This window comes from Anas acuta, chromosome 16, assembly GCF_963932015.1.
Source record: "Anas acuta chromosome 16, bAnaAcu1.1, whole genome shotgun sequence".
In the NCBI taxonomy this organism is placed as follows: domain Eukaryota; kingdom Metazoa; phylum Chordata; class Aves; order Anseriformes; family Anatidae; genus Anas; species Anas acuta.
The window spans coordinates 7,729,036-7,755,824 of record NC_088994.1 but is presented as its reverse complement, the minus strand read 5'-3'; the positions used below and the strand labels follow the sequence as shown (position 1 = coordinate 7,755,824).

The following is a 26,789-nucleotide window of genomic DNA, read 5'->3' as shown; positions in this document are numbered from 1 at the left end:
AGCACCTCTTCCCACCTTCCCAGCTTAGTGCCCAGCAGGCCCCACACAAATCCCATTCCCCAGCCAGTAACCAAGCAATGCAGCAGTCCTGGGCCATACTGGGCAGCCCATAGCAGTCAGGAGTAGGCAATCGGCACTCCTGTGAGCTGAGTTCTGGGGCTTTTATGGCAGTGGCCCTCACACCTTCCTTCCCCAGCGACACAGCCAGAGCCCTGGGCGGGCAGGCGAGGAGGGCAGGAGCCTTACCAGAGAGAGCCTTCGCTGAAGGGCTGCTGAGGGTCCTGGTAAGCCCTGCCAACAACTCTTTTCTCCCCAGTCACATCAACTAGAAGGGCCCCAGTGCCTGCAGAGGGGTGGCTGCTTCAGCTGGCTGCACAGCCCCGAGGCTTTGGCACTGAGGACAGTGAGCCCTCCCATCCCAGTCGGAGGTGACTGTCAACCAGAGGGAGCTCTCGGAACCCTACCTTGACTCTGGCTGCTGCCAGCTTTCTCCTCCTCATCTCTGATCTCACACTCTTCTTGCTTCATCCCCGGGGGCTCAGGGTGCGGGGCTTCTCTACAGACTGCCTGCCCCTCGGACCCTTGTCCCCAGTCCTCCTCCCTGGCATGGGAGGGTTCTGCCCCTGGGGGTCCCACTGGAGGTGCAGGCGGGCTGAAAGCCTGGCTCTGAGCCTGGCCAGGCAAGTCCTGCAGGATGCTCTCCTCCTCCAGGCCGTGGTCCTCCCTTCCCTCTGGCCCAGGTTCCCCAGGGCCTTCGAGTGTCCCTAGCCCCAGGGCCTCTCTCTCGCCATTCACTGCTTCGGGGCAAGTGTCCTCAGGTGTGGGGAGGCCAGGGCTCTGCTCCTCGCCCCCCAGTTCGTTAGTCTCAGGGTCACAACCAGCTGTGGTCCTTGGACCACTCAAGTCTTCTGCAACATCTGCTGCCGCCTCAGAGTTATCATCGTCCTCTTCCTCCTCCTCATCTTCCTCACTGTGGCTCTGACTTGGGGCTGACTTTGCTTCCATTCCTTTCTCCTGCAGCAGATTAATGAACCTCTGCTCAGGAGGAACCTTTATGTCATAGTTATGAAGACTGGAACCATACAGCCCCATGCTTATGACTCCTTCCATGGCACCGTGCTCAGGTGCAGGGCTGGTGAGGTCTCTCTTCTGCTGCAACGCTTCACAGAGCTCTGCTGGGATGCTCTGTGAAGGGTCACTTTCGGGAGTAGAAGGCGAAGGCTCAGCTTCTCCATTCTGACCGTCCATTTGGTCACAGCCAACCTGCAATCCCTCCAGGAAGGAAGTCTCTCTCATGGCCTCTGCATCACAGCTGGACGGATCCTCGTCCCCCTCTAGCTTGCCCTCAGAGAGTTTAGCAATACCGCTTCCAATATCTGTGCAACTTGGGCTGTCCCGGGCAAGGGAGCTTTGCTCGCTGTTACAGGCCTTCTCGTCGTACATCATGCACATCAGTGAGTCTGGCAGAGAGCTCTCATCGTAGTTACTGGACATGATGTCCCGGACCTTGGACATGAATGTTTCACAGTTTGCATCTGGCGGGCTGCCCCCAGACTGGGACATAGTGTTGTCAATGCTTTCTAGCTTGATCTGACTCTCAGATTCAGTCTCCATGGATTCACAGGTTTGGTCCACCTGGCTGTACAGAGGGGAACTGTAGAGTTTGGAGTTAGTCTGGTAAAGGCAGCACAGGGTTTCTGAGCCTGGGATCCCTGTTCTTTTATGCTGGGCATAGTTTCTGTACGCATCTAAAAAAGACAGCTGAGGGTCATTCATGATGTAGTAGTCAGTGCGATTCAGGCCATGCTTGGCGGTGCCGATTAGCAGGTCCCGATCGTGTTTGCCACACTCCCACCACACTGGCAGGTAGAGGCTCGGCCGGCACAGCTTGAGCCGCTCGTGGAGCTGTGGACACTTGAGCACCTGCTCGCGCACCTTTCGCAGAAGCTCGATGCGGTACAAGGTTCGGGCAGCACGTTCCTCTGTAATAGGCTCCACGTAGATGTCAGGGTCGGGGGGACCTACAACAGGAACAAAAAAAACAAGGCCCCATTATACTGGCTGATGAGGGTTACTCAGAGGCAGCGATAAGCTAGGTGAATCTTAACTCTTGCTCAGACTGCAGGTGAGGTGGGGGCAGTGCTTGATGCCACCACTGAGCCTGAGTTTCCCAGGGTCACCACCTTCCATTTGTTTGCCACCGAACGGCCACATTAGAGTAAACTCTCGACTTGATCAGCTGAACCAAAAGAGGCACTTGGCTGCAGAGGATTTCAACATCTTGCCTGAGCTCTGCTCCGTCAGAACCGGCAGTGCTGCACGGAGAGGGACTCCCTGGGGTGTGAGCCTCTGGCAGTCCTTCAGCGGGTTCTCAGGGCAGGGAGTCTTTCAACTCATGCAGCTCTTTTCGTAAGTGACACCTCCATATCCATACCTAAGGCTTTAGCACACAGCTCTAAGGAACCGTGCACGAGACCAGACCTCCAGGTAGCTCTGAGCTGGGATCCCTTCTGCTGCCATCAGAAGCAAATCACTCTGTGCTTAAACAGCAGCCAAGCAGCTTTTTGTCTGCCACATCCCATGTGTGCCTCATTTCTGGGGCTATGTTGGGTGCTCCCAGAAGATTCCCAGTGTGTTGGCCAGACTTCCCAAGTGTCTTGTGGCAGCTTCAGACCCCTTTTGCCTTGCAGGAGAGCTCCTCAATTAGCAGGGCAGCATGCATGGGCACTGTGCAGACTCTGTCCACTCCTAGCAAAGAGGTGCTTGGGCAGAAAGCAGCAACACAAACTGCACAAACATCCCTCAGCTTCAGTGTGGAAGCGATATGAACTGCTGCTTCTCTACTTCTCCTCCCTCACATCTAAAGGTCACTATCTCGGATAAAATTAAGTGCGATTTCATGGGATAACTCCATGAAATGTGTGAGAACAGAGGCTGGAGCCTGTCTGGCAGCTCTACTTCCCTGTTGCACCAGAGAGGTGGTACAGAGTGGTGGGAGGGCAGCCAAAAATACAGGTGTCTCCTGTAAGCCCATGACTCTTGCTACCTCCTACCCTCCCTGAAACTCCTCCCTTGGTGTTCTGCTCCATGACAGGAGCTCTAGTGAGACAATTTCTGGCCCACGGCTACACGGACCTCCCACAGGCCATACAGTTCTCACTCACCATCCTCTTTCCACAGCGGGAGACCACAGACATTCTTGCACATGGCCACAAAGCTGTAGAAGTACTTCTCTAGGCTCTCATCTGTCTTCTTCTCCAAACGAGAGATGGCTCGGAACTGAGTCCAATCAAAGGTCTTTTTCTCCTGATCATAGATGACCCCAAAGGAGGAGACGGTGCGGTAGAAATCTGCCTGCTCCCTCCTGGTCCACCTGTGGGGTAGAGAAGAAGATGTGAATGCCACTGAAACATGCTCTAGTGCCAGCATGGGCAAGACAGCAGGCTGAGAGGATCGGAGGGAACTATCAGTTACTGCACAGCAGTTTTGGGGGAGCTGGCAGGAGGAGCACACTGAGGAGCACTGAGATCCTGAGGTCTCAAGGTGTATAGCGAGGCGGAGTGAAGACCGTGGGCACTCTGACTCTTGGCTCACTGTGGTGTCCAAAAAGCAGCACAGTTCCTGACTGTGCTGCCAATGGGACACAGGCTCCAGCCCAGCTTCTGTGGAGGCACAAAACTATCACCCCTACTGGCTTTCTGCCAAACTGAGGTTGGTCTCTTGCCCTCCATGGAAAAGTCAACCCTATGGACCAGGAAATTGAAAGTAAGCTCCTTGCAGACAAAGCTCTCATCCAGCCTCTTCAGGAGGTGAGCCGGGACTGGGGCTCATTGTTATTAGGGTCCTAGTAACAAGCACCAGCCACCCTGATAACAGGAGTCAGCAGAATTCCTGGGTGGCAGGTGTAGGTGTCACCCCCTCCTGATTAAAGGAAGCAGCCCTGGTGATGGAGGCTTTCAGTCACAGCACAGTTACAGCAGAATTTTCACCCTGCCTCAGACCCTCTGAGCTTTCATCTCATGGGGATGAGGCAAAGGAATGATCCAGGACAGAAATGGTGAAGGGCACACTGGGTACATACAGCCCTGGGCAGGCAGAGCACAGAAAAGCAGGTTGCAGAGAAGAGGTTAGGGTACAAAAAGTAGGGCAAGAGCAGGAGCAGGTCACGGCAGTAGGTGAGTGCTGTGTGCTAAAGAAGTCTTGAAGTCAAATCTGAACTCCTCTGAATTACATCTCTGTGCCAGTGCCTGCAAGCAGCTGGAACATGTCAAGGGAGATCAGAAGCGATGACAGCTCCCAGTGCTCCAAAAGCAACCAAAATACACCCGGATTAGCATTTCCACCCGTTTCCAGAGGCTGTGAGTATTCTGTAGTGCTGTTTTACTCCAAAACGAAAAATAACATGAATGAAGCCAATAAAAAAATCAATGATCCAAACCACTGAGCCCAAAGTGGAGCTTGTTACAACGCTTCAAATTAAAGGCTGGTAGAAGCTACCTAGGACACACCTGGGAGGAGACCACAGAGTTAAAATGCAGAAATATCAGGGCTGTTGTGGTGTCCACAGCACAGCCATGTCCTGACCACTGTGAGGAGCACTGGTGTCCCCCACCTTGGAGAAGAGATGGTACAACTGGAAGAGGATCAGGTGAAGAGCAGTGGGCTGGAGCAGCTTCCTTACAACCACGCAGTGAGCAGGGGGATGCTGCGCTTCCAGTAATACCATCCTCAGGGGCAGTTAAAGGCAAGTGGGAAGGTACAAGTGAATCAGAGCTTCCCATGGCAGAACTAGGGAGAAGCATGCTGAATGACAAAAAGATATGCTCAAAATGGGTGAAAGGGGAGAATTCAGCCAAGGTGTAGCTAAAACACTGAACTCCTGTCGCAGGGCAGCACAGACACCAAATGGTTACGTGGGCTCACGCAGCATGGACACGTTCACAGAATACAACACCAGGGAGTACTGCTGACAACGGAAAGGGTCTGCAGTGCAGGACACGCCAGAGCTGGGTGCTGGGGACTCACAGTGGTGCAGCAAGGACCCTGCCTCACACCCTGTCCAGCTCCTGCAGAGCCACTCTGGGTGCCAGACCGTGGTCCTGCCAGCCTTCCACTTGCTGGAATGCAACAAAATGGGAGAATGCTGCAATATGCCACCAGCGGGCTCCTGAGACTACTAACAGGAGGCTAAGGCAGTGGTGTGCGAGCCACCAGGGGTGGAAAGTCTAAGCATGCAGGCTGAGACAGCAGCCATCCACCACCCCTCATCCACGATGAGTCCTGAGTGCACAGAAATGCTCAGCAGTACCCATTCTGCTGGAGGGCAATCCCTAGCCCAGCCGATGCTGGATTTGACCCTGAAGAGATATCCCCAGCTTCCTTTCATGCTGTCACCAGCCGCTACCTACAAACTACAATGGAGGCTGACCCCTGGGCTGGGCTGGCAGCTGGGGCCACAAGGCTCCTTTGGGGCTGGGAGCAGAGTTCCCAGGCGCAGGAAGGACCCACACACCTGCGTGGTACACATGCAGCCAGCCTTGCTGAGATCCACCTTGGTAAACCCAGGGGGGCAGGGAATTCAGCAGCCCTCAGTCAGCCTCGAGAAGGACCCTCCGCCTGGGTCTGCTGCTCTGTTACCTTTTCTGCATTTCTTTGTTCACCGAGTCCATCTCTGAGGCTCTCCTGAACATCTCGTCCTGCAGCCAGTATCCATGGTTACCGGGCACCAGCATCTCGGCGCGGGGAGGCAGCTCTTTGCGGTTGCAGCGCTGGTAGACAGTGACGAGCCGCCGCAGTCTGGCCGTGAGGGCGGATGAGACAGGCCAGCAGGATCTGTCTGAGTCGGAGCCATCCTGGGCTTCAAACATCAGCAAGGACATTAGTATTTAATGCACGCCGCAAAGCCACGAGTTCACATATGCTGCTGCCCAGCTCTGAGAGCTCCCTCCTGTCTTCTCCCAGGGAGCATGAGCGACCACGGTTGGGAAAGGGGGGCTGCAGTGACCACCCCTGGGCTTTGTACCCGTAAAGCTGCTGGCTCACACACTCACCATGTCTGAGCTTCCTTCAGAGAGGGCCCAGAGGCAGAGGTCTGCAGTCCCCAGGACTCCCTCTGCCTCCCACCTGCTCAGCAGAGCGGCTGGCCAGCCCGTGGCATCCACCAGCACTGCCCACTGCACTGCCAGCACACACCCTGCACAGGCAACTGCACAGCCAGGACAGGCTGACAGCTTCCAGCACCCATGGCTGGCTTTGGTACCACTCTTTTTTGGGACTCTGGCTGCCCTGCCACAGGGCCCATCCCCAGGTCTTGCATGACGAAGGCTCTCAGAGCACATCTGCGCTCCCACCCCCAAAATGCCCTTGCCGTAGTTGTGCTGGGCTATGGCAAAGCAAAGCCAGACACCCCTCCTGCAGTGCTCCTGTAGCCTGGAGGCCAAACGGGCTTCAAATGAACCTCCTCTTCCCTTCATCTGCTTGTCAGCCAGGGTGTAGGGTGACCACTGTCACAGGTTAAGCTCTCACCCACTACCACAGGCCAGCACATCCCTAACCCTAACCCCCTCCTGACCTCAGCAGCACCAGGGCTCTGGCTCAGGCTTTCCCGTGCCTGACCCCAGGCAGCAACGTGCCACGCTGTGGGAGATACAGGCTCACCTGCCGATGGCTCATCCCGCTTCTCTCCAGCTTCGCCCACGCCAGCAGCCACAATGTCCTGCAGAAAAAAGCCATCAGCAGGGAGCTCTCCAGACCTACACTGAAGCCCCTGCTAACCCCCCTGCCCCAGCTCCGTGGCCCTGGAAGGGTCTGGGGCTGCAGGACTGGCAGGGCCACGTGTTCTGTGCCCTCACACACATCCCTCAGCACACAGGATCAGAGCAGTGTGGGCCACGGGCAGCACTGGTTCACCCGCACCCCATGGCAGAGCTGAGCCAAGTCTGCAGCGTGAGGCAGGACAGCAGGCAGGGCAGCAGCAGGTGTGCATCGATCACCGTGAATCCCACTCACCTCCTGCTTTGGCAGCCCTTCCATTTTTTCTCCACTGCTCTCTTCCTTGTCCATGCTGCCCCTGAGTAAGAGAGTGAATTAGTCCCTGGCAGTGGCAGTGCCACCTCCCTGGCAGTGCCTGCTGTCTGCAGGAGCGGGGGACCAGCAGGGCCAACCCTCTGACTCGTCCCAGGGATCCAGCTCCCCCCTGCCTTCCCTGCTCCCTGCTGTGCTCACATAAACATCTGCTTCCTTCTCCCCTCACTGCGCTCTGTACGCACAGCTCACCCCTCAGCACCACCCCACTTCTAACGCGGCCCCCAGGAGTGAGCTGGACAGCCCGCAGGAGCTCAGTTCCATCACCTGCCCACCTTTCAGCAGCGTCCTGAGCCCCGTCGCTGACGCCCTGCTCCGCAGAGAGCAGCTTCTCATCTGGCATGCCCACCTTCTCCAGGAAACACAGCGCTGGGTCTGCCCGCATGGCGTTGTACCTCTCGTAACCTGCCAGTGGCCACAGCCATCAAGGAGGAGAAAGACAGCGTAAGACCAGGCCTGAGCATGGTTCAGGTGAACCTCCGAATGTCCATCTGGCTCTCACACTCTTATTTGTGCTGCCGTGAGAGCAATTGTCACCCACAGAAATGCAGAACCCTGGCCAGCTGCTCGGGTCCCTCTCACACACTGGCACCCAGAAGACCAGCAGGGTACATACCATGCTTGAAGACGCCAATGAGCAGAGATTTATCAGCCTCAGCGTTCCACCAGTCCACGGGGATCTCCACGTAGTCAATGTCCGGCAGCAGCACATCCAGCTCTCTGTGGCAGACAAGGCACGAGTGCTCTCCCAGCCTCACCAGGCACTGCAGCACACTGGGCACTGCACACCCAGGGGCGGAGCGAGACAGGAACATCTGCCCCTTGGCTTGGGGGCCGATTGGTGGTGTCTGCTCCACTGCACCCACTGCCTTCCTCACCCTTTCTCCAGAGATGGGGAGAGCGCACAGCCCCTCTGCCCTCCCGCCTGAGCAATACCAGGGGAATGGAGCTTCTGTCTGCTGGGAGAAACCACCTCAGGCCAACCAGACCCAAAGGAGCTGCACATCTGGCAGGGTGGATTGCAATGCCCCCTCCAGACAAACTTATGCTGATGGATGCAGGTACAAACCACCCCGGGGAAGGCAGCTTGTCCTGCTCTAGGAAGTTAAGCTGAGTGTATCACAGTCCCCTCTGAAGCACCAAGAGCCCCAACCATTCCCAGAAGAAGCAATGCTGGGGTTCACTGTAAGCTCCTACCTGGCAGGGGTGCCCTCGAAGGCTTTGTCAGCAGCCTCCCCCAGCACCTCGGCCTTCAGGTAGTAGAGCATCCGCACCCGCAGCAGCACCCTGCCGCGGACACACAGAGGAACACACGCTAGCACGCAGGTGCTCAGAGCCAGCCCAGGGCCTGACCCAAAGGCCATCACTAAAGCATCTGCAGGGGCACACTGTGAGGTCAGTGAGGGCAGGGAAACCTGCCCCCGATGCTGTTTTCCCATATGGGATGACACATTTTCTCAAAGCCATCTGTCCCCCTGCAGGGTAGGCACCGGTCACACCCTGCCATGCCGCAATTCCTGGCCCTGAGCTTTGCTGGGCCCTGTGGCCATGGGTTTGCTGCCCAGAACGCTGTTCCCACCTTGTCACCTGGAGGAGCACCACGAGAGCAGCCCAGCACGATGACCTGCATGGGCTGAGCCCTTCATGGCTCTCTCCCACCCCCTCAATGCTAAAGGAGCTCAGCCCGTGGCCCCCAGAAGCTGCTGCGGGCTCCTGCACTCACTTGTTGCAGTGCTGTTTGAGGTGCTTCTTGTAGCTGTCATCGTGCAGGACCACCTCAGGGTTGCAGGTAGCAAGCCAGTCTGCGTTCTTTATCTCAGGAAGCAGCATCTGGTTCTTTGTTTTCTTCCCCTTCCTGCCTCTGGGCACCGGCGCTGACAAGCCTGTAAGAGCAAGCGGCAGCAAGTGAGCATCATGGGCACCATGGGCCAGGCCAGGCACCCCTGGCACGGCACTGTCCGGGCACAGCAGCACAACCGGGAGCTGGAGGAGGCCTTGCGAGGCTCCCAGCTGCAGCTGGGCGAGCCAGGGTTAGGGAGATGAGTAGAAAGGCGCACGTGCCCAGGGATCCAAACTGCTGTTAATTAACACCGTGCCACAGCTCAGAGCCCCCTGCACCTCACACCTCTTCTTCCAGCCCCAGAAGTGGACTGAGGTTGCACAGGGTGATGGAACTCCTCCAAACGCAGCTGAGTGCCACAGCAACCTCACTCCTGTCTCCACGCCACGGTTTCTCCTCTACCCCAAGCAGTGCCTAGGACCCAGGAGACACCTGAAAGCCCTCAGTCCAGCTCATCGGCCCTCCTGTGTCTCCTCCTAGCACAGAGCACCAAACATCACCGCAGTCTTTGAGATTTTGTGCCAGAGACTAGGGGGGGACTTGACCTGACAGCTGAAAAGCTGTTTCAGAAAGGTAAAGGGGGATGACTGGAAGGAAGGACTGGGCTGGGTAAAATCATGGGAAGACTCATTCCTCTGTCACTGCAACAGCTCTGATGAAACTGTCAGCCAGCACTGGATCAGGAGAGGAAAGATTTTACAAAACAGGCTGTTATCTTTTGATAACACTACAGGGCTGGCTGATAAAGCCAGTGAGCAGCACTCTGACATCCTGTTTAACATGACGTGCCATTTTTGTTTGCATCACATGAGACAGACATGACACATCTCAGATGGATCAGAGCTGACAGATCTTGGGGTATTTATAACGCTTCTCAGCTCCGCCAAGTGTAGGTGCAGGATCTGTCAGTGAAGTGTGTGGGGTAAACCTGGAGTGGGAGACTATCTCCAAGAAAAACGTGGGGATCACCACACAAACTGCACTGCTGTGAGTGCTAAGTGCAGTGTTGATCCCAAATGATAATGAGATGTATAAAATTATCAGAGAGAAGCATGGAAGAGACCTTGGTCCCTGGGCACAGCTCTTAGAGCCTTACCTAGACAACAAAGCTTGCTCCGAAATTCACTCTCCAGGGACGACACGGTAATTTTGGACACGAGCTCAAACAAGAGGCTCCAACATGCTCAAAGAACAGAAAATAATCCCGATGATCTGATATCTGGGGGTTGTTTCCTATTCCATACATCATGTGGAGGGCTATGTGGGAACCAGATCACTGGGGGGGTATTTGCACTGGGCAAACACACCGAATGGCAAAGCGATGCAGTTCCATCTGGCTGACAAAGATAAAGCAATATCCAGTGGCTGGAGCTGAAAATTAAACACATTTCCAACCTTGAAATAAAGTGTGAGTTCACAGCAGAACGGGGAAATGATGCCCGGTGGGGTCACTACTGCTTGAAGTACTCCAAGAGAGATGAGCTGCGCCCTGGGCAGCCACTTCGAAGGCAGCATCTTGCAACTGTCCTGTCCTGCATGCACATATGAAGGGGAAAGAAGAGCTGCAGCACTTCTGCCCCATCCATCTGTGAGATCTCCTCAGAGAGCCACAGCAGCACTTGATGTACATGTATGTCTGCTCTGCAACGGAGGCTCTGCTCTCCTCCATCTCCTGTGGTCAGGCTAGATGGTTTTGTTGTCCCCCTGGTCAAGAAAACTGAGATTCCACAGCTGGGAAAAGCTGTTCCGAGGAACTGATGGAGAAGCTCCAGGTTGCTTTCCTCTGCTAAATATCCAAATGCATCAATTATAGTTCTGCTCTTTCAGTAGAGCATTACCGACCCTTCACTGAAACCGCAGCTTGTTCATTACTTGGCATTACCTAAACCAAGCACATTCGTACCAGCCAGTTCATGTCTTACTCTTGCTCTGTTCTCCACAAGGCTCTCAAGTTCAGCCCCAGTGCTGCTATGGGCAGGGCTGCACGGCAAGAGCACAAGGCAGCACTGCTGAAGTGGCTCACTTAGCAAGAAGAGATTGGAGAAAGCCACTGAAAGCCACACGCTCAGAGCTCACCCTGTACAGACATTTCCAGACAGAAGGGAATGGTCACAGAATGGTTTGGGTTGGAAGGGACCTTAAAGGTCATCTAATTCCAACCCCTCTGCCATGGGCAGGGATACCTTCCATCAGACCAGCTTGCTCCATGCCCCATCTGGCCTGGCCTTGAACACCTCCAGGGATGGGGCATCCACAGCTTCACCGGGCAACCTGTGCCAGTGCCTCACCACTCTCAGAGTAAAGAACTTTTTCATAACGTCTAATCTAGAGCTACCCTTTTTTAGCTTAAAACAATTACTCTTTCTCCTATCACTACACTCCCTGACAGCCCCTCTCTAGCTTTCCTGTAGCCTCCCCTTAGTTTGCTGGAAAAAAAAAAGCTCTCTAGAGCCTTCAGGCTGAACAACCCCAACTCCCCCAGCCTGTCCTCACAGGAGTGCTGCTCCAGCCCACTGACCATCTTCATGGCCCTCCTCTGGAGTCACACCAGTACACGTCTATGTCCTTCTTGTACTGGGGTCCCCAGGGCTGAACACGGTGTTCCAGGCAGGGTCTCACAAGAGTGGAGTAGAAGGGGACGATCGCCTCCCTCACCCCGCTGGTCACAGGATGCCGCTGGCTTTCTGGGCTGCAGGCGCACGTAGCCAGCTCCTGTTGAACTTCTCTTGAGGGTCTCAAGACTGCAGCATGGTGTTTGATCACCAAGTAATGCTCAGCATGCCCTTGGGGTTCAGCAACAGCACATCTCCAGAGGTGCTCCACCTGCACGCCACTGTCTTCAAACAGGTTGAAGAGCCTGAGGCTTCAGCACGGCTCGCTGTCCTTACTACTCACCTTGTGCCATACATCACCAGCTGCCCAGCAAAGCAGCACACAGCCGTGGGGCTTGACCACCCTGTGGGAGTGCCAAGGACTCCCCCAACAGCTCGCCCAGCCCAACTCACCTGTCCTGAAAGTCACACTCAGTCGGTGGAGTCCTCTGACACAGAACAGGCAGTGACCACATGTCCCCGGCTGCAACCCACCAGCTGCTCCAAGGAGCCAGCACAGGCTCTGTCTTCGTACCATTAAAGGCAAAGACCACTGTGGCTGAATGATGCCATCTACATCTATGTGCTGTGCTGCAAGAAATGCCTACAGAGAGCATATGCTGCAATGCAGGCATGGGGGTGAGTCTGCAGTGCCCCACTCCCCAGGCAGAGTAAGAGGGATGGCAGGAGAGCAGGGCAAGAGCTGTGTGTGGACCCTATCAGAAGCTGAGGACAAACTAGGAGCCTCGGCCCAACAGAATCCAGACGCAATTAAATCTGAACATTTGGTATGATACGTGGGGTATTTAGACATCACACATGCTGGAAAATACATGTAGTAGTCCTCTGAACAGAGAAGGCACAGGCAAACATGAGGTAAAGGGTCTGATTAGGTGGAGTGGGAGAAGGCAGCATCGCCTTGCGATGCAATTCTGCACTGCAGAGGTCTGGACAAACCAGCAGCACTGCACCTTCATTGATGGGGACACGCACTGCAGACCAGTGTGTCAGGGACAGGAACCACAAGCTGGTGACTGGGGATGAGACAGCTGCACAGACTACATCGCCAGCTTTCTCTGCCACAGTCAGGGCACTGGGCAGCCACAGGCAGTGCCAGGCAGTCTCAACATCAGCTTTAGCACTGGGCTGACCAGCAAGCAGGCAGGTCCCTGTGTGATGATCCACTCTGCATCCTGTGATGCCCTGAGGAACAGCCAGGCAATTCTGCACTCAGAGTGGAATAAACAGCCTCATAACTATCCCAGACAACATATTCACGTGGTCACCTACACCCCACGAGCTCACTGCACGATGTCCCCCAGCACACAACAACTCTGAGAGTATTCATGAGCCAGGGAGAACTTTGTAGCCCCCTCTCCGAAAGCAGGGTTGCATCTCTGCTCCCCCTGCAAGGCTCTGTTTGGCACCAGCCAGAGCCAAACAGGCACTGGGAGCCATGAAATGTCATCCCTCACTCAGCCAGCCACTGATGCTGTCTCTGAGGTCCATGGAGAGGCCAGCTCCATGGCAGCCACTTTCTCTGTGCAGAGAGCTCAAGTGCTTCCTGGCTGTTTCAAACAGCTTTGCTTTCAATTCTGCAGCCTTGGTCCTGCACACGGGCACACTGGTGGCGAGTACTGGTGCAATGGCAGAGAGAACACGCAATACCTGAGTGATTCTGCAGAGCCTGGTTCTGGCCATCCTTCGTTGGCGTGATGAGATCCCAGATAAAACTCTTTATCTTCTCATCCCCTTTGTAGTGTTTGACGCAATAGACCAGCAAGGCCCGACAAATCATCTCCATGTCCTTCTCGTTCAGGTGCCACTTGAACCGCCCATGGGTCAGGATATCTTTCCAACGTCCCCAGCTGAAAGAGCAGTAACAGAGATACAATAAACTCTCCTGTGCAGCGAGAGACCTCGTTGGCACCTCTCTCCACAAGCTCACACAATGGCACAGCTCCCAAGGACTGGGGGTGTTACGTCCCCTTATTATAGGAGCAGAGATGGGGAAGAGGTTTGCACGGGACTGAACAGGCCAGAGGTAGGAGCAGATGCTGGATGCCCTGACTGCCAGCTCCTGCTTTGCCCCCTAACTCTCCTTCCAGTCCAAAAGTTTGCTTAGAGCCTACCAAGGCAGGTCCCACTAGGGAGGCCATTGCTTGAAGAAGGGAACACTGCCTCAGGCATTCATTGCTCCGGATGGACAGAAAGTGACTGTGGCAGCTGGAGGCCCATCTCTGAAGCAGGCTGTGGTTGTTGACTCAAGGAGGGGGTGAGACTCACCCGAATATGAGCAGATTCTTCTCCACGCGGAAGCACTCAGCCCGCAGGTAGCGCCGTGTCTTCTCATTGAAGCGCCGTGAGCGCGTGGGTCGCTCATCCGAGTCACTGTCCAGCTCAGAGAACTCCATCAGCTCGTCCTCCTCGAAGGAGTTGTAGTGTTTGGTTTGCTTCCGCACCCGGGGCCTGTCAATGACCAAGCTCTCCTAGAGGGGCACAGAGAACACATCCAGGGATGGGTGGAAAAACCTGCCCTTTATCATGGCACAGTAAGCCCACCATGCGGCTCCCTGTCTCTGTTCACAACTCCCAGTACTGGCTCACCAGCCCTGGGGCTGGTCACCACCTTGCCACTACGATATCTGCTCCAAGCTCACTCCATGTGGCTTTGTCTGCACACACGAGGTAATTCCTGGCCAGCAGAAAATTCACCCTGAACAATCACAGGCTGAAAGTTGGGCTCTCAGGGTTCAAACTACTGATGTTCAGCACCTGATTCAGCTCTGAATTACGCTCCTGGCTCTCCCAGGAATGCCTGGGACAAGCTGTGCTGAAGGAGGTGTAAATTCTGTTGGTAGGTGGGAGGAAAGAGAAGAAAGGTGGCTACCAAGAAGGTGCAGGAGGGAGCAATATGAAATTAAATGGTATGTACATACTTCTTTTTCTTCCCATCACCCTGCCAAATATATCTATGTCATCAGCAGCCCAGCTTGGGGCAGGAGGAGAGGGCTGGGACCCCGTCTGTTCTGCCTCCAGGCACGCACTGAGTCTCCAGCATCCCCTCAGCTCTCAGGCACAGCAGGCAGAGCTGAGAACAAGAACGCTGCCCATGGGAGATGCCCCCCAGAGACGCATGGGGAAGGTTTGGCAGCTTTGCTACCAGAGCAGGGGAAGCCAAGCACCAGCTCCCTGGAGCTCCAGCTGCCACATTCCCCATGGTGGCTGTGGGAAGGAGCCTGTTTGCCAGGGGGAGCACCAGGCAGGACTGCTGGAGCACCCATTCATGGTCTGTATCCCCTTGCCCAGCCATGGTGATGGGCCTGCTGAATCCCCCCAGCTTTATTCCTTGCTCCCATCACTAGCCTGAAGGCAGGACAGCAGAGCTGCAAATGCAGATGGAGAAAGGAGCAACACAATCCTTGCTTGCTCCACCAGGCCAGGAGAATCCCTGGGAGGCTCCCCTTACTCCTATTCATGTTTGGGTTTTAGTGTGGTTTGTTTCTAGCAAGCAAACTCCGATACTGAGCCTCACCCACATGGCCTCTGAACAACCCCCCAAACTTGTCTGAATGTGGGGCACACAGGCCACGAGCTGGATCTTACCTTTTCGTTCTTGGCATCTGTATCAAGCTCTGCTATTTTGGCCCACTTTTGCCAGAAGTTTGGGTCATCTAAGGAAATGTCAGTTCTGTTTCCTGATGCTACAAAGCTGGCCTGGGAGTGAGAGAAGATGAGTGAGCAGGATACAACCCACCATCCAGATATGCTTTCCCCCCACAGAGATCTGTAACACATCTGCCTGCAGCGGACAGCCTGGCTGCCACACAGAATCACGGGATGGTTAAGGTTGGAAGAAACCTCTGGCGGTCATCTGGTCTGACCCCCTTGCTCAAGCAGGGATACCTGCAGCAGGTTGTTACACCCTGCACTGACACATGCCAGTGGGCTCTGTTAGAAAAGAAAGCTGATCCATACCATAGCTTGGATTGGAAGGAACCTTAAGGATCACCCAGTTCCACCTCTGCGATGGGCAGGGACAACTTCTACTGGACCAGGCTGCCCAAAGCCCCATCCAGTCTGGCCCTGAACACCTCCAGGGATGGGGCATCCACAACCTCTCTGGGCAACCTGTTTCAGTGCCTCACCACCCTCTGAGTGAAGAATTTCCTCCTAATGGCTGACATCCTGAGACAGGGTGTCCTGTTGCCTCCATAACCCAGCAAGGTCTCACTCCTGGGCACAGAGAGGTAGGCAGGAGAGCTTGGCCTCTAGGCAGACACAGCTCCAGTCCAATGCAGGGAAGAGCTCAGCCCAACAGCACGGCACTGCCCCTGCCCAGAAGTGTTCCCCCCCACCACGGGAGGGAGTCCCCTTCCCTCCCAAGGAGCATGGCACACCTTGGCAAAGGTGGAGCCCTTCCCCTCAGACTGGATTGTGATGGTCTGCGTCCTGCGCTGGAGGATCTGATCGATGTCCTCCTCGCAGAACTTGGATCCTTCATCCTCCTCGTCCATGAGAGCACCATAGGCACCCTTCCGCAGCAGGTCCTCCACCTCCATCTTTGAGAGCTGCTGAACCTGTCCGAAACACAAATGCATCACCAACCCTGCCAGCTGCTCTGGTGGGAGAAGGCTCTTCCCTGCCCCAGGAGGGAGGGTAGAGATGTCCCAAGCTAGCCCAGACCTCCTGCTGCCATGGCAGAGGTCACTTCAAAATGCTGCTCGAGGGACTCAAGGAATTCTGCCCTTGTCACACAGACACAGCGCCACACGTGTCTGCAAGCCCCGTGCTAGCACAGGGACAGCCTGCAAGGCTGAAGAGCAGCAGTGTGAGCGTGTGGGACTGGGCTCTCACTCCCCGGGAGCCTGCCCAGGTCTCTGCTCCAACGTGACAGTCACTTGTTTTTCTTCCAGTAGTTACCCAGCCTCTTCCTCTCTCCATTCTTCTTTTCTGCTGTGCTCAGTACTGCACAATGCTCTCAAAACAGCCCTGCATGACTGCAACGGACTGGGTGGCCTGCTAATAAAGCCTGCAAGCTCTTCTCATGAGGGAGTGCAGAGTTGCAACACAGGCTTTGCCCTCTTCAGCTCTTGGTAGGAGAGCAAGAGACACGCAGATATTGGCCAGCGTCACCAGGCAGTGGACCAGTGTCCTTGTGACAGTACCAATTGCTGCAGAAAGCTGTGTGGTTTGAGCCCAGGTGGTGTCCTGAGGCTTTTATCCCCACCTGGAGACACGGCCCTGCACGCCTGCCCCTTTCACAGAGGCAGTAGAGGGACGAGATGCAGGGTAAGGAGAAGCACCCCCCCCCACAGCCTCCTGCCCAGCCCCACTCTGGCAGCCAACCTACCCCGTTGGTGCTGCCCTTGCGGTTGATGTCCTGCAGCACAGCCTTATCCAAGCCCAGTTTCAGGCTGGCCTTGTCAAACATCTCCCGCTCGTAGGAGTTCCTGGTGATGAGGCGATAGACCTTCACTGCCTTACTCTGCCCGATCCGGTGGCAGCGAGCTTGAGCCTGGGAGGAGGGCGGAGGGCACAGCTTCAGACACAGAGAGCCCGGCACAGCGGGGGTGCTGTGGCTTCTGGTAGCCCTACCTGCAACCCCTCCTCACCCACCACAGCCAGGTCAGCTCCCACTCCCCAGGGCACCCTCCCTGAGCACTGTCAGCTCTCCCAGTGCTGCACCCCCCGTGCCAGAGCAGCCAGGTGCTGCTGCGCCCCTCTCTCTGGCTGGCAGGGGTGACGGGAGCCCTGCTGGGGGAGCTGCACGAAGCCTGTCCCAGGCTGGCCCCTTACCTGCAGGTCGTTCTGTGGGTTCCAGTCTGAATCAAAGATGATGCAGGTGTCAGCAGCGGTCAGGTTGATGCCCAGCCCACCTGCCCGCGTGCACAGGAGAAAGACAAAGCGATCTGAATCGGGCTTGCAGAAGCGGTCGATGGCAGCTTGGCGCAGGTTTCCTCGCACCCGCCCATCAATTCGCTCATAGGTGTACCTGGTCCGAGAGGGTAAGACGTGAGAGCAGGGTCACAGCAGGGCCTGAACTAGCTGCAGCTACCAACCCCTTCTTGCTCCTTCCCCCAGACTGTGTGCAGGCATGCAGACAGCCAGAACCAGGACCAAAGGAAGGGCCTGTCTCCGTTTGGTCACGCCTAGGACTAGCACAGTAGACCAGCAGCCCTGCAAAACGGCCAGGTCAGAACTGCCCAGGTTTGGAGTCTCTGCCCCCATCAACAGTAACTTGTAACTTGGATCCTTTGGTACATGGATGGGGACAGAATAGCCAAATCCCCACCCTGGGCTGTTTCCACTCTGTTTCCATGGTTTCTGCAGTGCAGGATGGACAAGACATGGAGGAAATGTGGTGAATGCTCAAGCCTGTACTAACCGCCTCTGAATGAGATAGTCTTCCAGGATGTCAAGGCAGCGCACCATCTGGGAGAAGATGAGCACCTTGTGCCCCCCAGCAATCAGCTTGGGAAGGAGTTTATCGATGAGCACCAGTTTCCCGGCTGCCTGGATCATTGCCTGCAGCTGGAAGTCCGGTGCCTCCGGGCTGTGTGTTTTACGGAAGTCTTCCAGGATCTTCTCCTCCGCCCCTGCCAGGTGAGAAGGGATGTGAGCTCTTGGTAAGACCTGCAGTGCAGCTGCCCCCAGCCTCCTGTCCATGGCAACAGCATGCAAGGAACTGAATCCATGCAGTTGCTCGGATCTAGGAAGGCTGGCTAGAAACCTCCAGAAGCCCCTCTGCTCCCGTGACTCTACTCCTTCAGGGCTGGCACCAGCTCTTGACAGAACAAGCCATGTTGGGATGCAGTAGAGGATTCCACTCTGAAATGCCCCAGGAACAGCTGTACATGGAGAGCCTTGGCAAGACCCTGTGGCTGGCAGTGCCCCTGGGGGCAACAAGGCAGGTCACTGCAGGTAGAGGGCCAGAGCTGGGTGAGCCCTGCAGGCAGTGACCAGTAAACAGTGCAGAGAGACATAACCCCCTCACCTCCTGTGCACAGCCCTCACCATTGATGAGATACGGGTGATTGCAGCACTTCCGCAGCTCCATCATGGTGTTGATGAGGTTGGGCATGTTGTGCTGGTTGGCACCCTTGGACAGGAAGGAGAAGTTCTTCTCCAGAATCGCCCGGTAGTATTTCTTCTGGATGTTGGTCAGTTCCACCTCAATGATGGTTTCCTGCTTGGGTGCCAGGTTCTTCTCCACATCATCCTTCAGCCGTCGCAACATCATGGGCTTCAGGATGGATTGCAGCTTCTTCACCTGCCAGAGCAAGCGCAGAGATTCACTCCCTGCATGGCAAGCATATGGTGACAACAGCAGAGGGGCCTGCAACACTACAGCCTCTCTAAGCTGGAAATCCTCTACAAATGGTCCTGAAGCACCTGCACTGCTGACAACCAGAATAACTTCAGGATCTAGCTCCCCTGGAGCAGGCATGTGAGTGGCTGGCCCTGGGCCATAAACTCACACACTGTGGGCAGCCTTGGGTACATGTGCCTGCTGCAGGAGGAGGAGAACTGGGAGCTTTGCTTGCAGCTGAGCTGATGGGTGCTCCACGTGTCCATGCCTGCTCCCCTTGGATGATGAAGCCAGACACTTAAATAGCAATGAGGCAACCCAGGGGACCGTGCTGCTCCCCACTACCCATGCTCAAGGGGAACTTTGGAGGATGGTTCCCCAGGGTAACCTGACAGGGTGACAGATCCATGGGCTTACTGACCTCCTCACTCACCCTCTGGCCTCGGGAACAGACCAGGTGGGAAAGCTGGGTGTGCTGAGCTGCTCAGGCATGCAAGGAGCAGTGTGGAGACACACAGGGAGCAGAGCCTGGCCTTGGCACAGGCTGGTCTCCTCTCTCCAAAGCAGCACTGGCCCATGGGCTCTGTCAGAACTTTGCATGCAGCACTGCACCTTGCAAGGGGCAGACCTTTAAGCAATGAGGGGTCTTGTTCACTTCCACAAAGTACATCCGAGTGCATGCCTGGCGTGTCACCAGGAGTGCCAGTGACCTGTGGGAAGTCACCAGCCTCACTCTTCTAGGTACCTGCTCCTCTGTCTTCAGGTCCCCAAACTCCTCCAGGAAGGCCGTCTCCGAGGGAAACTGCTGTGGCTCCAGGAAATTCAGGAGGCTGAAGAGCTCCTCCACTGAATTCTGTAGGGGGGTGCCTGTCAGCAGCACCTTGTGCTCCTGTGTATACACAGAAAACAGGTTGAGGGCTCAGGCCCACTGATCCAAGGGGCCCTGAGATCACCAAGCTCCTTTTTCTTCCAGACCCAGAAATGCACTGTGGGACCTGTAGGCACAGGCACCCCAGAAAGGCTCTCTTGGCCATGGTGCCAGCCCTTAAGCAGCTGGGTAGGGCTAGGTGATACAACATGCCTGATGGCCCTCAGTACAGCAAACAGCCACACTGCTTGCTCCAGGGCTGTGAAGGATCTGGACATCCAAATCCACATCCCAGAGCAGCTCATTGATCCCTTTTTCATTACACACAGTCCCGCACCCCCAGCCCTGCCACAGACTGGTCCCATGCCTGGAGAGTGTTAAGAAACCAGCCTGAATATGGCAGCCCTGCTCACCACAGGGTACAAGGCACATCACAGCGAAATGATCAAACTGGCACTTCTCCGGTGATCTAATGGGTCTCTCCCCTCTGAGACGGGGAGCTCTCAGCTCTCAGCTCCGGCCCTGTGCTAAGCAGCTGTCAGTGACACCTGATTGCTTGGCACGGCCACCTCTGGCCCACCCTGCTCTTGCATCAACCTGGGCAGGACGTGCTCACCAGGGCCATGAGCTTCAGCCCCTCCAGCAGCTTGCAGTTCCTGTTCTTCAGCCGATGGGCCTCGTCAATGACCACGCAGCGCCACTGGATCTTCTTCAGCTCTGGGCAGTCAGCAAGGATCATCTCAAAGGTGGTGATAACCACCTGGAACTTGAAGATCCCAGGGAGAGGGTTGCCCTAGGGAGACATAAAATGTACTCAGTGCTTGACTGCTGCAGGCAGCAGGACCCTGTCAAACATCCTGGCAGTCCACACAGGCTGGCCACCATGGCAGGGCTAGAATCTGGATCCTGGCTGTGATTCTTCCAGATTCGTCTCCCTCACTCAGTGAGCAGGTTCCTGCAAGCCTTCATGCTGGCTGCATGTCTCCAAACCAGACACTACTTCAGGGCAGAAAAATAGGCCTGGACAAGAGCTGTGGCTGGGACTTAGCTGCATTTTCCCCCTTTTACAAGAATAGGGCCTGTTCTTCACTCATACACTGTGCACTCTCAGCCCACACCGGCAAAGAAGTCTTAAAAGACCATCTTGCTCTCCCTGGATAAACCACAAGCTCCACATGCAACAAAGTGCTTCCCAAATAAAGGAAGCCAGAGCTGGAGGACATATTCTGGGAGTGCTGTGTGCATCAGTCACCTGTGAGTCCCTGTACACCATCTCATACTGCTGGATCATCTGCCGGCTGATCTGGCTGCCGTGGTACACGATGGCATTCATCTCCGTCCAGGTGCGGAACTCCCTCTCCCAGTTGGTGATAGTGGAGAGGGGCGCGATGATGAGGAAGGGGCCATGGATGCCCATCAGGAAGATTTCTGAGAGGAAGGTGATTGACTGGATTGTCTTCCCCAGCCCCATCTCATCAGCCAGGATGCAGTTCTTCCTGCAGAGATGGGCAAGAGCAGGTTAATGCAGCTCTAAGGGGCAGGAACCAGCCTGTCACTAACTCCTCGGTGTGGTGTCAGGCATGTCACCTCCCCTCACATCTCTCTGACTCCATGGTGTGGAGGGTAGGAGACATCAGGACAGTGCTCCAAGTGGCCCAAACTGGGTCTGGGTAAGCCAGCCCATCCAACCTCTTGCCGATGATGGACTGTGTGAAAGACACTGCCCTTCAGGTGCACGCCAGCCTGTGAACAATGCATCTGATTGCCTGCTGCAGATGAGGACACGTCTTATTTCTGTATTACTGCCACAGGAATGGTCACCATCAGCCTGACCAATACCAAAAATCAGCTGTATTTTAGAACCATAGCTAAGCCTATAGGATCTCCAGAACCCATCAGCATTCACCAGAGAGAAACATTCCTAAATGCTCAATTGCAAAGCTAACACAAACACAGTTTTTCTAGATGCCGCCTGTCAAGTCCAACACTGGCAGCACTCAGCAGCTGCTGTCAGGCCCCTCCTTCTTGGTTCTGCTCCCCCAGCCCCGCTGTTCTGCAACAGCACAAGCTGGGGCCCCACTGCCAATGGGACACCTCACAGGAGCCCAGGACTCCAGCCCCTCCTCACCTGTTATACCAGTTAAAGAGCAGCCAGTTCATTCCTTCCAGCTGATATTCCCGCAGCTGGTTGCTGTTCTTATACTCCCTGGACTTCTCCAGTTTCTGCCAGGACTCCGATGCTGGGCGCTCCTAGGAAGAGAGAGCAGGAACAAGATCCATGGAGATGAAAAGACTACTGCCCGGTGTGGCCAGGCCACGCTTTAAAACTGTCACTGACACTCAGCAGATTCACAGAGAGGCCTTGGCCTCTGGATCCCACCCACAGATCCCACTAACACCTCCAGAGGGGAGGGTACTGGGCTTGCACTGAAATAGCAGGGCCACACAGGTCACCACTGCTGGGCCTTAAGAAAACAGAGAGAGTCCCTTCCTGCCCAGGGCACTGAGCTGCCAGCTGGGTACGTTACCTCTGGGTACGTTACCATGTGCTTGATTTCTGGAGGGATCTGGAGGGCTTCAAACTCTTTAATCTTCCCTGGGTCAACATCTTCCTCCAGCTCCCAGGTGCTTTCCTCATAGGGCAGCGAGCACCACTTCACCAGGTAGTGAGTCACCTCCTGCAGCACACAGAGAGGCGTGCAGACCAGTGCAGGGCTCACACTGCTCAGCCCCAAGGTGCAGGCTGCAACTGAGACTAAATCACAGCAATACTCAGTGGCCTTTGAATCCCCCCTGTGCCAGGGGCCCCCCAGGAGTAGGGTTCAAGCTGTGCAAGGCTGGGAAGGCCTCGGGTTGGTCAGAGATGACATGTGATGGATGTGCTGGGTCCAGATCTCCTGCTGAGCTTCCCTCCCTCTGTGGGACGAGTGATGTAGCCACTCACCTCCCCAGTGTCAGGGTCTTTCGTGTGAGCCACCTCCAGAATTCGATCTACCTCCACGTAGTCCGGGTTGAACAAATCCTCATCAGGCTGTGAGATCAAAAAGAGAGGTAAATTCAAGGTGATCCCAGGATTAAACAGATGGTGGGTGCAAGAAAACAGCTGGGGGACATCTGTCCCCAGGACACTGCTGGCTGCACACAGCATTCCAAGTGCCTGTGGACACAGGTAGGTGACATCTGTCTCTGAGCAGGAGGATGCAGGGAGCCTTGCAGAAGGCAAAGCCCTCACGTTGGAGCAGCTGCTGGCTCCATGCTGCCCTTGCTGGGAGGCAGGACTGTCTGTCCCAGCCCATCTGGCCCTGAGGTACAAAGCCCTGAGCTGTGTGCTCCAGCTCATATCCAGCATCCAGAGCTGTGACTGCCACAGACCGGAGCCACGCATTGCACCACCTGGGTCTCTCCAGCTGTCCCCTCGTACATCTCAGTCCTCTACAAGGACTTGCTCTCTCTTTCTGCTTCTCTTTCCCTCCCCACTTTCAGCTCAGCAGTCACCAGCACCAACTGCTCACGAGGCAGGGGCTCATCCTCACACCAAAAAAGCCTGGGGAGGATTGCGCTTTAGACTAGCAGTGGTCCTTTGGAGAGACACATGTCTTGGGCTTGGGAATGAGAAAAAGCAGGCTTCTATGTTCACAGCATCCCAAGCCCCACTTAGTCACAGGAAAGAGCAATTTTTCCTTGCTGCACTGTTAATGGTATGATGTGTTCCAACGCATGCTTTTTCTTTGCATCCTGGGAGAGACCCCAAGCAGACTCAGGAGTGAGAAATTTAACACACACACCCAGCTTTGTAACTACAGCCATGGAGAAATTTTCATAGCCTACTGGCCCAATTTACACTCCTAGGGGACAGCTTGAGGAGATCCAACAACTGTCTCCGGAGCAGCAAGATAGGTTACAGAACACCTTCCACACTGAACACAATTAATCTGCTTACAGAACAACGTAGGCAGGACCTGCCCTAAGCCCCAGTATTTATAGGTCTCTCTCCTGCAGCATCTCTGCTCCACCATGAGCAGGCACATTCCCCAAATGAGCACAGGAAGCACCTTCAGCACTATGTGCTGCCCTCCTTCCATCGAGCAAGGCTTCCGGGGTTGGCAGTACTCGGCAAGTGACATCTGGCACCCTGTCTGTACCTGCTCTGGTGGCACCGTGGGTGTTCAGGGCACTGTTGTGGCTTGCTCAGCCACACACTGGGCCCAGCTGTGCTGGGGAAGACAGCGGCCACGCACTGCACTCAGCTCTCACCTCTGTAAAAATATGCTTCATCTGAGCCTGCTTGTTCCGGAAGCGTTTTATCTTCTGGGATATCCTGGGATCCTTCTCCAGCTCCTCCAGAGTCGCCCACTTACAGTGCAGGTAGGAGCTGCAGAGGGAAAAAAAATCAACACAACATGACCAAAGAAGCCCTTGGGCAACAACCCCATCCACCAGATAGACAAGCAGGAAGCTCCCAGCAACCCAGAGAACATCCAGCTCATGCCTCGCCATGTGGAGCCCCAAACTGAAGAAAGCCATGGCCAAGACTGAGCACTGCAGCTGCAGTGGCTTCCCTGCCCTGCACAGGCTGGGCCTGGCTTGGGAGGGCAGCAGTAGCAAGGCAGGGATGCCGGGGCTGCAGCTGGGGCTGGGAGCACGCAGACCTCATTCCAGCACACACAGCGTGTGCCGCTGTGGCACAGAGGACCACAACACTGCACGTACAAGTTCCTGTACTTGACGTAGAACTCCTCCATCTCAAACGTCAGGCCTCCAGGGTGAGCCTGAAACCAAGGGAAGGAGAGTTAAGTTAGAGGCACCCAGACCGTGTAGAAAATGGGGGACAGGCACTTGGCGTGGCGCCTGCCTCACAGGCTGCGGCCCTGGAAAACAGAGGGCAAAGCCACCCGTGAGGATGAGGGGACTCAAACACCTCCTGGGGACCAAAACCAGGCCTGACTCCTATCCAGAGGCTTTCTAGTGCCCAGGACAGGACAGGCACCGCGTTACGCCCCAACCCAGAGGGATGATGCTCTGGGTAGAGCCCAGCAGCATCCTGCAGGAGCAGGTGTCAGGTTTGGCATGGCAGCACGGACTTCTGCTGCCTCTCCCATGACTGATGAGCAAAGGCAGCCAGGCCTCACCCCTCCTCTGCCCAGAGACCTTCAGCCCCGCTGGCACCTCTGTCACTCACCTCCTTCTGCACCATCCTAGAAGCAAGGATCTTCTCGATGATGTTGGCATCATCCTCGGGAGGCTCCTGGGGACAGTGGGAAGAGAGCAGTTTTCCTGGTCTCTGGCACCCTCCCAGCATGGAGTGGCTGCTTGTCCTCTCCCAGCCCACCAACCCAGAAAAGAGGAGGGAATTTGGGAGCTTCTCCACTGAGACTCAAGGAAGGAAGCTGCCCTGCCACCAGCAATCTCTGTCACTGCCACCTGCCCTTGGCCAGGGTGCTTGGAGGGGGCCAGGACCAGGGTGCTGACATGGATGGGACTGGCAGAGGCTCCTGGCCTGCTGGGGCAAGTGAGCAGGGTCAGAGATGGTGAGTGAAGGATGCTCCAGCCAGGGCCACGCACTTCGGCAGCCAGCATGGGACAGGACAGCCTCCCTCCCTGCGTGGGCTTTGGGCCTGCCATGAAGAAACAGCCCCACGAGGCCACAGAGCTCTTCCACTGGCTGCCTACAAGCTCCCACTCCACAAACTCACGGTGGAGGTGGCCCTGACATCATCCTGCCCCCAGCTCCCAGACAGAAGGCACAACCGTGGCCGTGCTTTGTGGCAGGAACAGCCCCACCGAGCACTGCAGGCTGGCAGCTTTGGCAGCCTGAGGGCTGCTGGAGGAGCTGTGCACCGCCCCAGAGAGCTCCTGAGAAACACGGTCAAGGTCCGGGGAGGAAAGCTGCAAGTCCAGGCCCTGGGGAGAGCAGCCCTGGGGCCTCAGCATTGCCATCCCGCCCCATCAGGTCAGTCCTGATACTGGGAGCAGCCACAGCCAGGTGAGACTAAATGGAAAGGAAAGCAGGCTGCCAGTGTGGACCCCTGCCAAAGGCAACCTGTTCCCTCTGGCTGTTTTGCAAATCTCACTTAAAGAGATCCCTCCCAGGAGCCCAGCAGGGACGTGGCCCCGGGCAGCAGCGGGAGGAAAGGACAGCACATCCCCAGGGTGCACAGCAGCCCTCGGGGCAAGGCTGGGGCTTCAGGCCAGGAGCCATTTACTGGCTCAGCAACAGATCTGGCTAATATCCACCCCGAAGCCTTGTTAGAAGGGGCCTAGAGAGGGACACAAGAACACCACGAAAACAATTAGTGACGATTATTAACATCTGGCAGCTTTGCTGGTGAGCACGGAGAGGCAGTGAGCTGCAGGTATCTGGAACGCAGAGCAATGGGAATGAGGAATGAGCTCAGTGTGCAGAGGAGGTAGGGCAGTGATGCCCAAACTGCAGTGCCTCCAGCTGGTCCCTGCCCGCAGAGCATCTCTGGGCATCTCTGTGCTCAGAGGGACTGATGGAGAGCAGCGATATGGGCAGTAAATGATGCCCTGGCACCTACAAAGACCTTGGCTGGCATAGCCGAAATACTCGGTCATGGGCAAGAGCTACAAGGACAGGATCCAAAGGTGGGCATGGGCAGAGGGTTGGTCATGCACTGAAGGACATCTCCAGCTACATGACATGTCCTGGAGGCCTTCGCTTCCCAGCAGGAGGGGGGAGGTTGGACCTGCACGACTCTTACCTATCCCTCTTTGTGCTCAGACTCCCTGCAGAGCCAGCTGGCACACTCCTGGACACATGCACTCCCCCCCATCCTTGTACTGGGATCCTACACTTCCCTGAACCTCACAGTGACACCCCGGGGATGTCCTGAGATGCAGAAAGCCCCACCACCCAGTCCCAACTCCAGCCCTACCTCTGCCTGCCATGCCAGAGTGGAGGCGGAGAGCGCAGAGGTTCTCCCAGCTCCCAGCACGGCTATTGTCTCACCGTCATCATCCACCACCTTGAAATCCAGGTCCTCGTTGTATTTCCTCCTCTTCACCTGCCGGCCAGAGCGGCGTTTCTGTGCGTGGGATGAAAGAGGCAGTCATGGGGGAGACGGTCAGCCCAGG

At 55.9% G+C, this 26,789-nt stretch overlaps 1 protein-coding gene across 11 annotated transcripts in view; it reads right to left on the bottom strand.

The window, feature by feature from the left end:
- The window catches only part of CHD6 (chromodomain helicase DNA binding protein 6), a 67,231-nt gene that overhangs the window by 12,118 nt on the left and 28,324 nt on the right, over nt 1-26,789 (bottom strand). For 7 of the 11 annotated variants that reach the window (XM_068700406.1, XM_068700407.1, XM_068700401.1 and 4 more), the window contains exons 4-30: nt 26,591-26,740; nt 24,874-24,939; nt 24,405-24,463; nt 23,949-24,066; nt 22,639-22,725; nt 22,223-22,372; nt 21,823-21,944; nt 20,947-21,190; nt 20,311-20,487; nt 19,572-19,715; nt 18,532-18,787; nt 17,903-18,113; nt 17,314-17,509; nt 16,868-17,032; nt 15,915-16,094; nt 15,121-15,231; nt 13,801-14,003; nt 13,180-13,382; nt 8,807-8,966; nt 8,281-8,370; nt 7,700-7,803; nt 7,359-7,488; nt 7,009-7,069; nt 6,658-6,715; nt 5,638-5,857; nt 3,165-3,373; nt 465-2,021 (exon numbers count right to left, since the gene is read on the bottom strand). In XM_068700406.1, coding sequence (XP_068556507.1) covers nt 465-2,021; nt 3,165-3,373; nt 5,638-5,857; nt 6,658-6,715; nt 7,009-7,069; nt 7,359-7,488; nt 7,700-7,803; nt 8,281-8,370; nt 8,807-8,966; nt 13,180-13,382; nt 13,801-14,003; nt 15,121-15,231; nt 15,915-16,094; nt 16,868-17,032; nt 17,314-17,509; nt 17,903-18,113; nt 18,532-18,787; nt 19,572-19,715; nt 20,311-20,487; nt 20,947-21,190; nt 21,823-21,944; nt 22,223-22,372; nt 22,639-22,725; nt 23,949-24,066; nt 24,405-24,463; nt 24,874-24,939; nt 26,591-26,740 — 5,431 coding nt within the window. The remainder of the gene's footprint in view (nt 1-464; nt 2,022-3,164; nt 3,374-5,637; nt 5,858-6,657; nt 6,716-7,008; nt 7,070-7,358; nt 7,489-7,699; nt 7,804-8,280; nt 8,371-8,806; nt 8,967-13,179; nt 13,383-13,800; nt 14,004-15,120; nt 15,232-15,914; nt 16,095-16,867; nt 17,033-17,313; nt 17,510-17,902; nt 18,114-18,531; nt 18,788-19,571; nt 19,716-20,310; nt 20,488-20,946; nt 21,191-21,822; nt 21,945-22,222; nt 22,373-22,638; nt 22,726-23,948; nt 24,067-24,404; nt 24,464-24,873; nt 24,940-26,590; nt 26,741-26,789) is intronic. The other 4 variants (XM_068700411.1, XM_068700405.1, XM_068700402.1 and 1 more) reach the window with 3 other exon arrangements.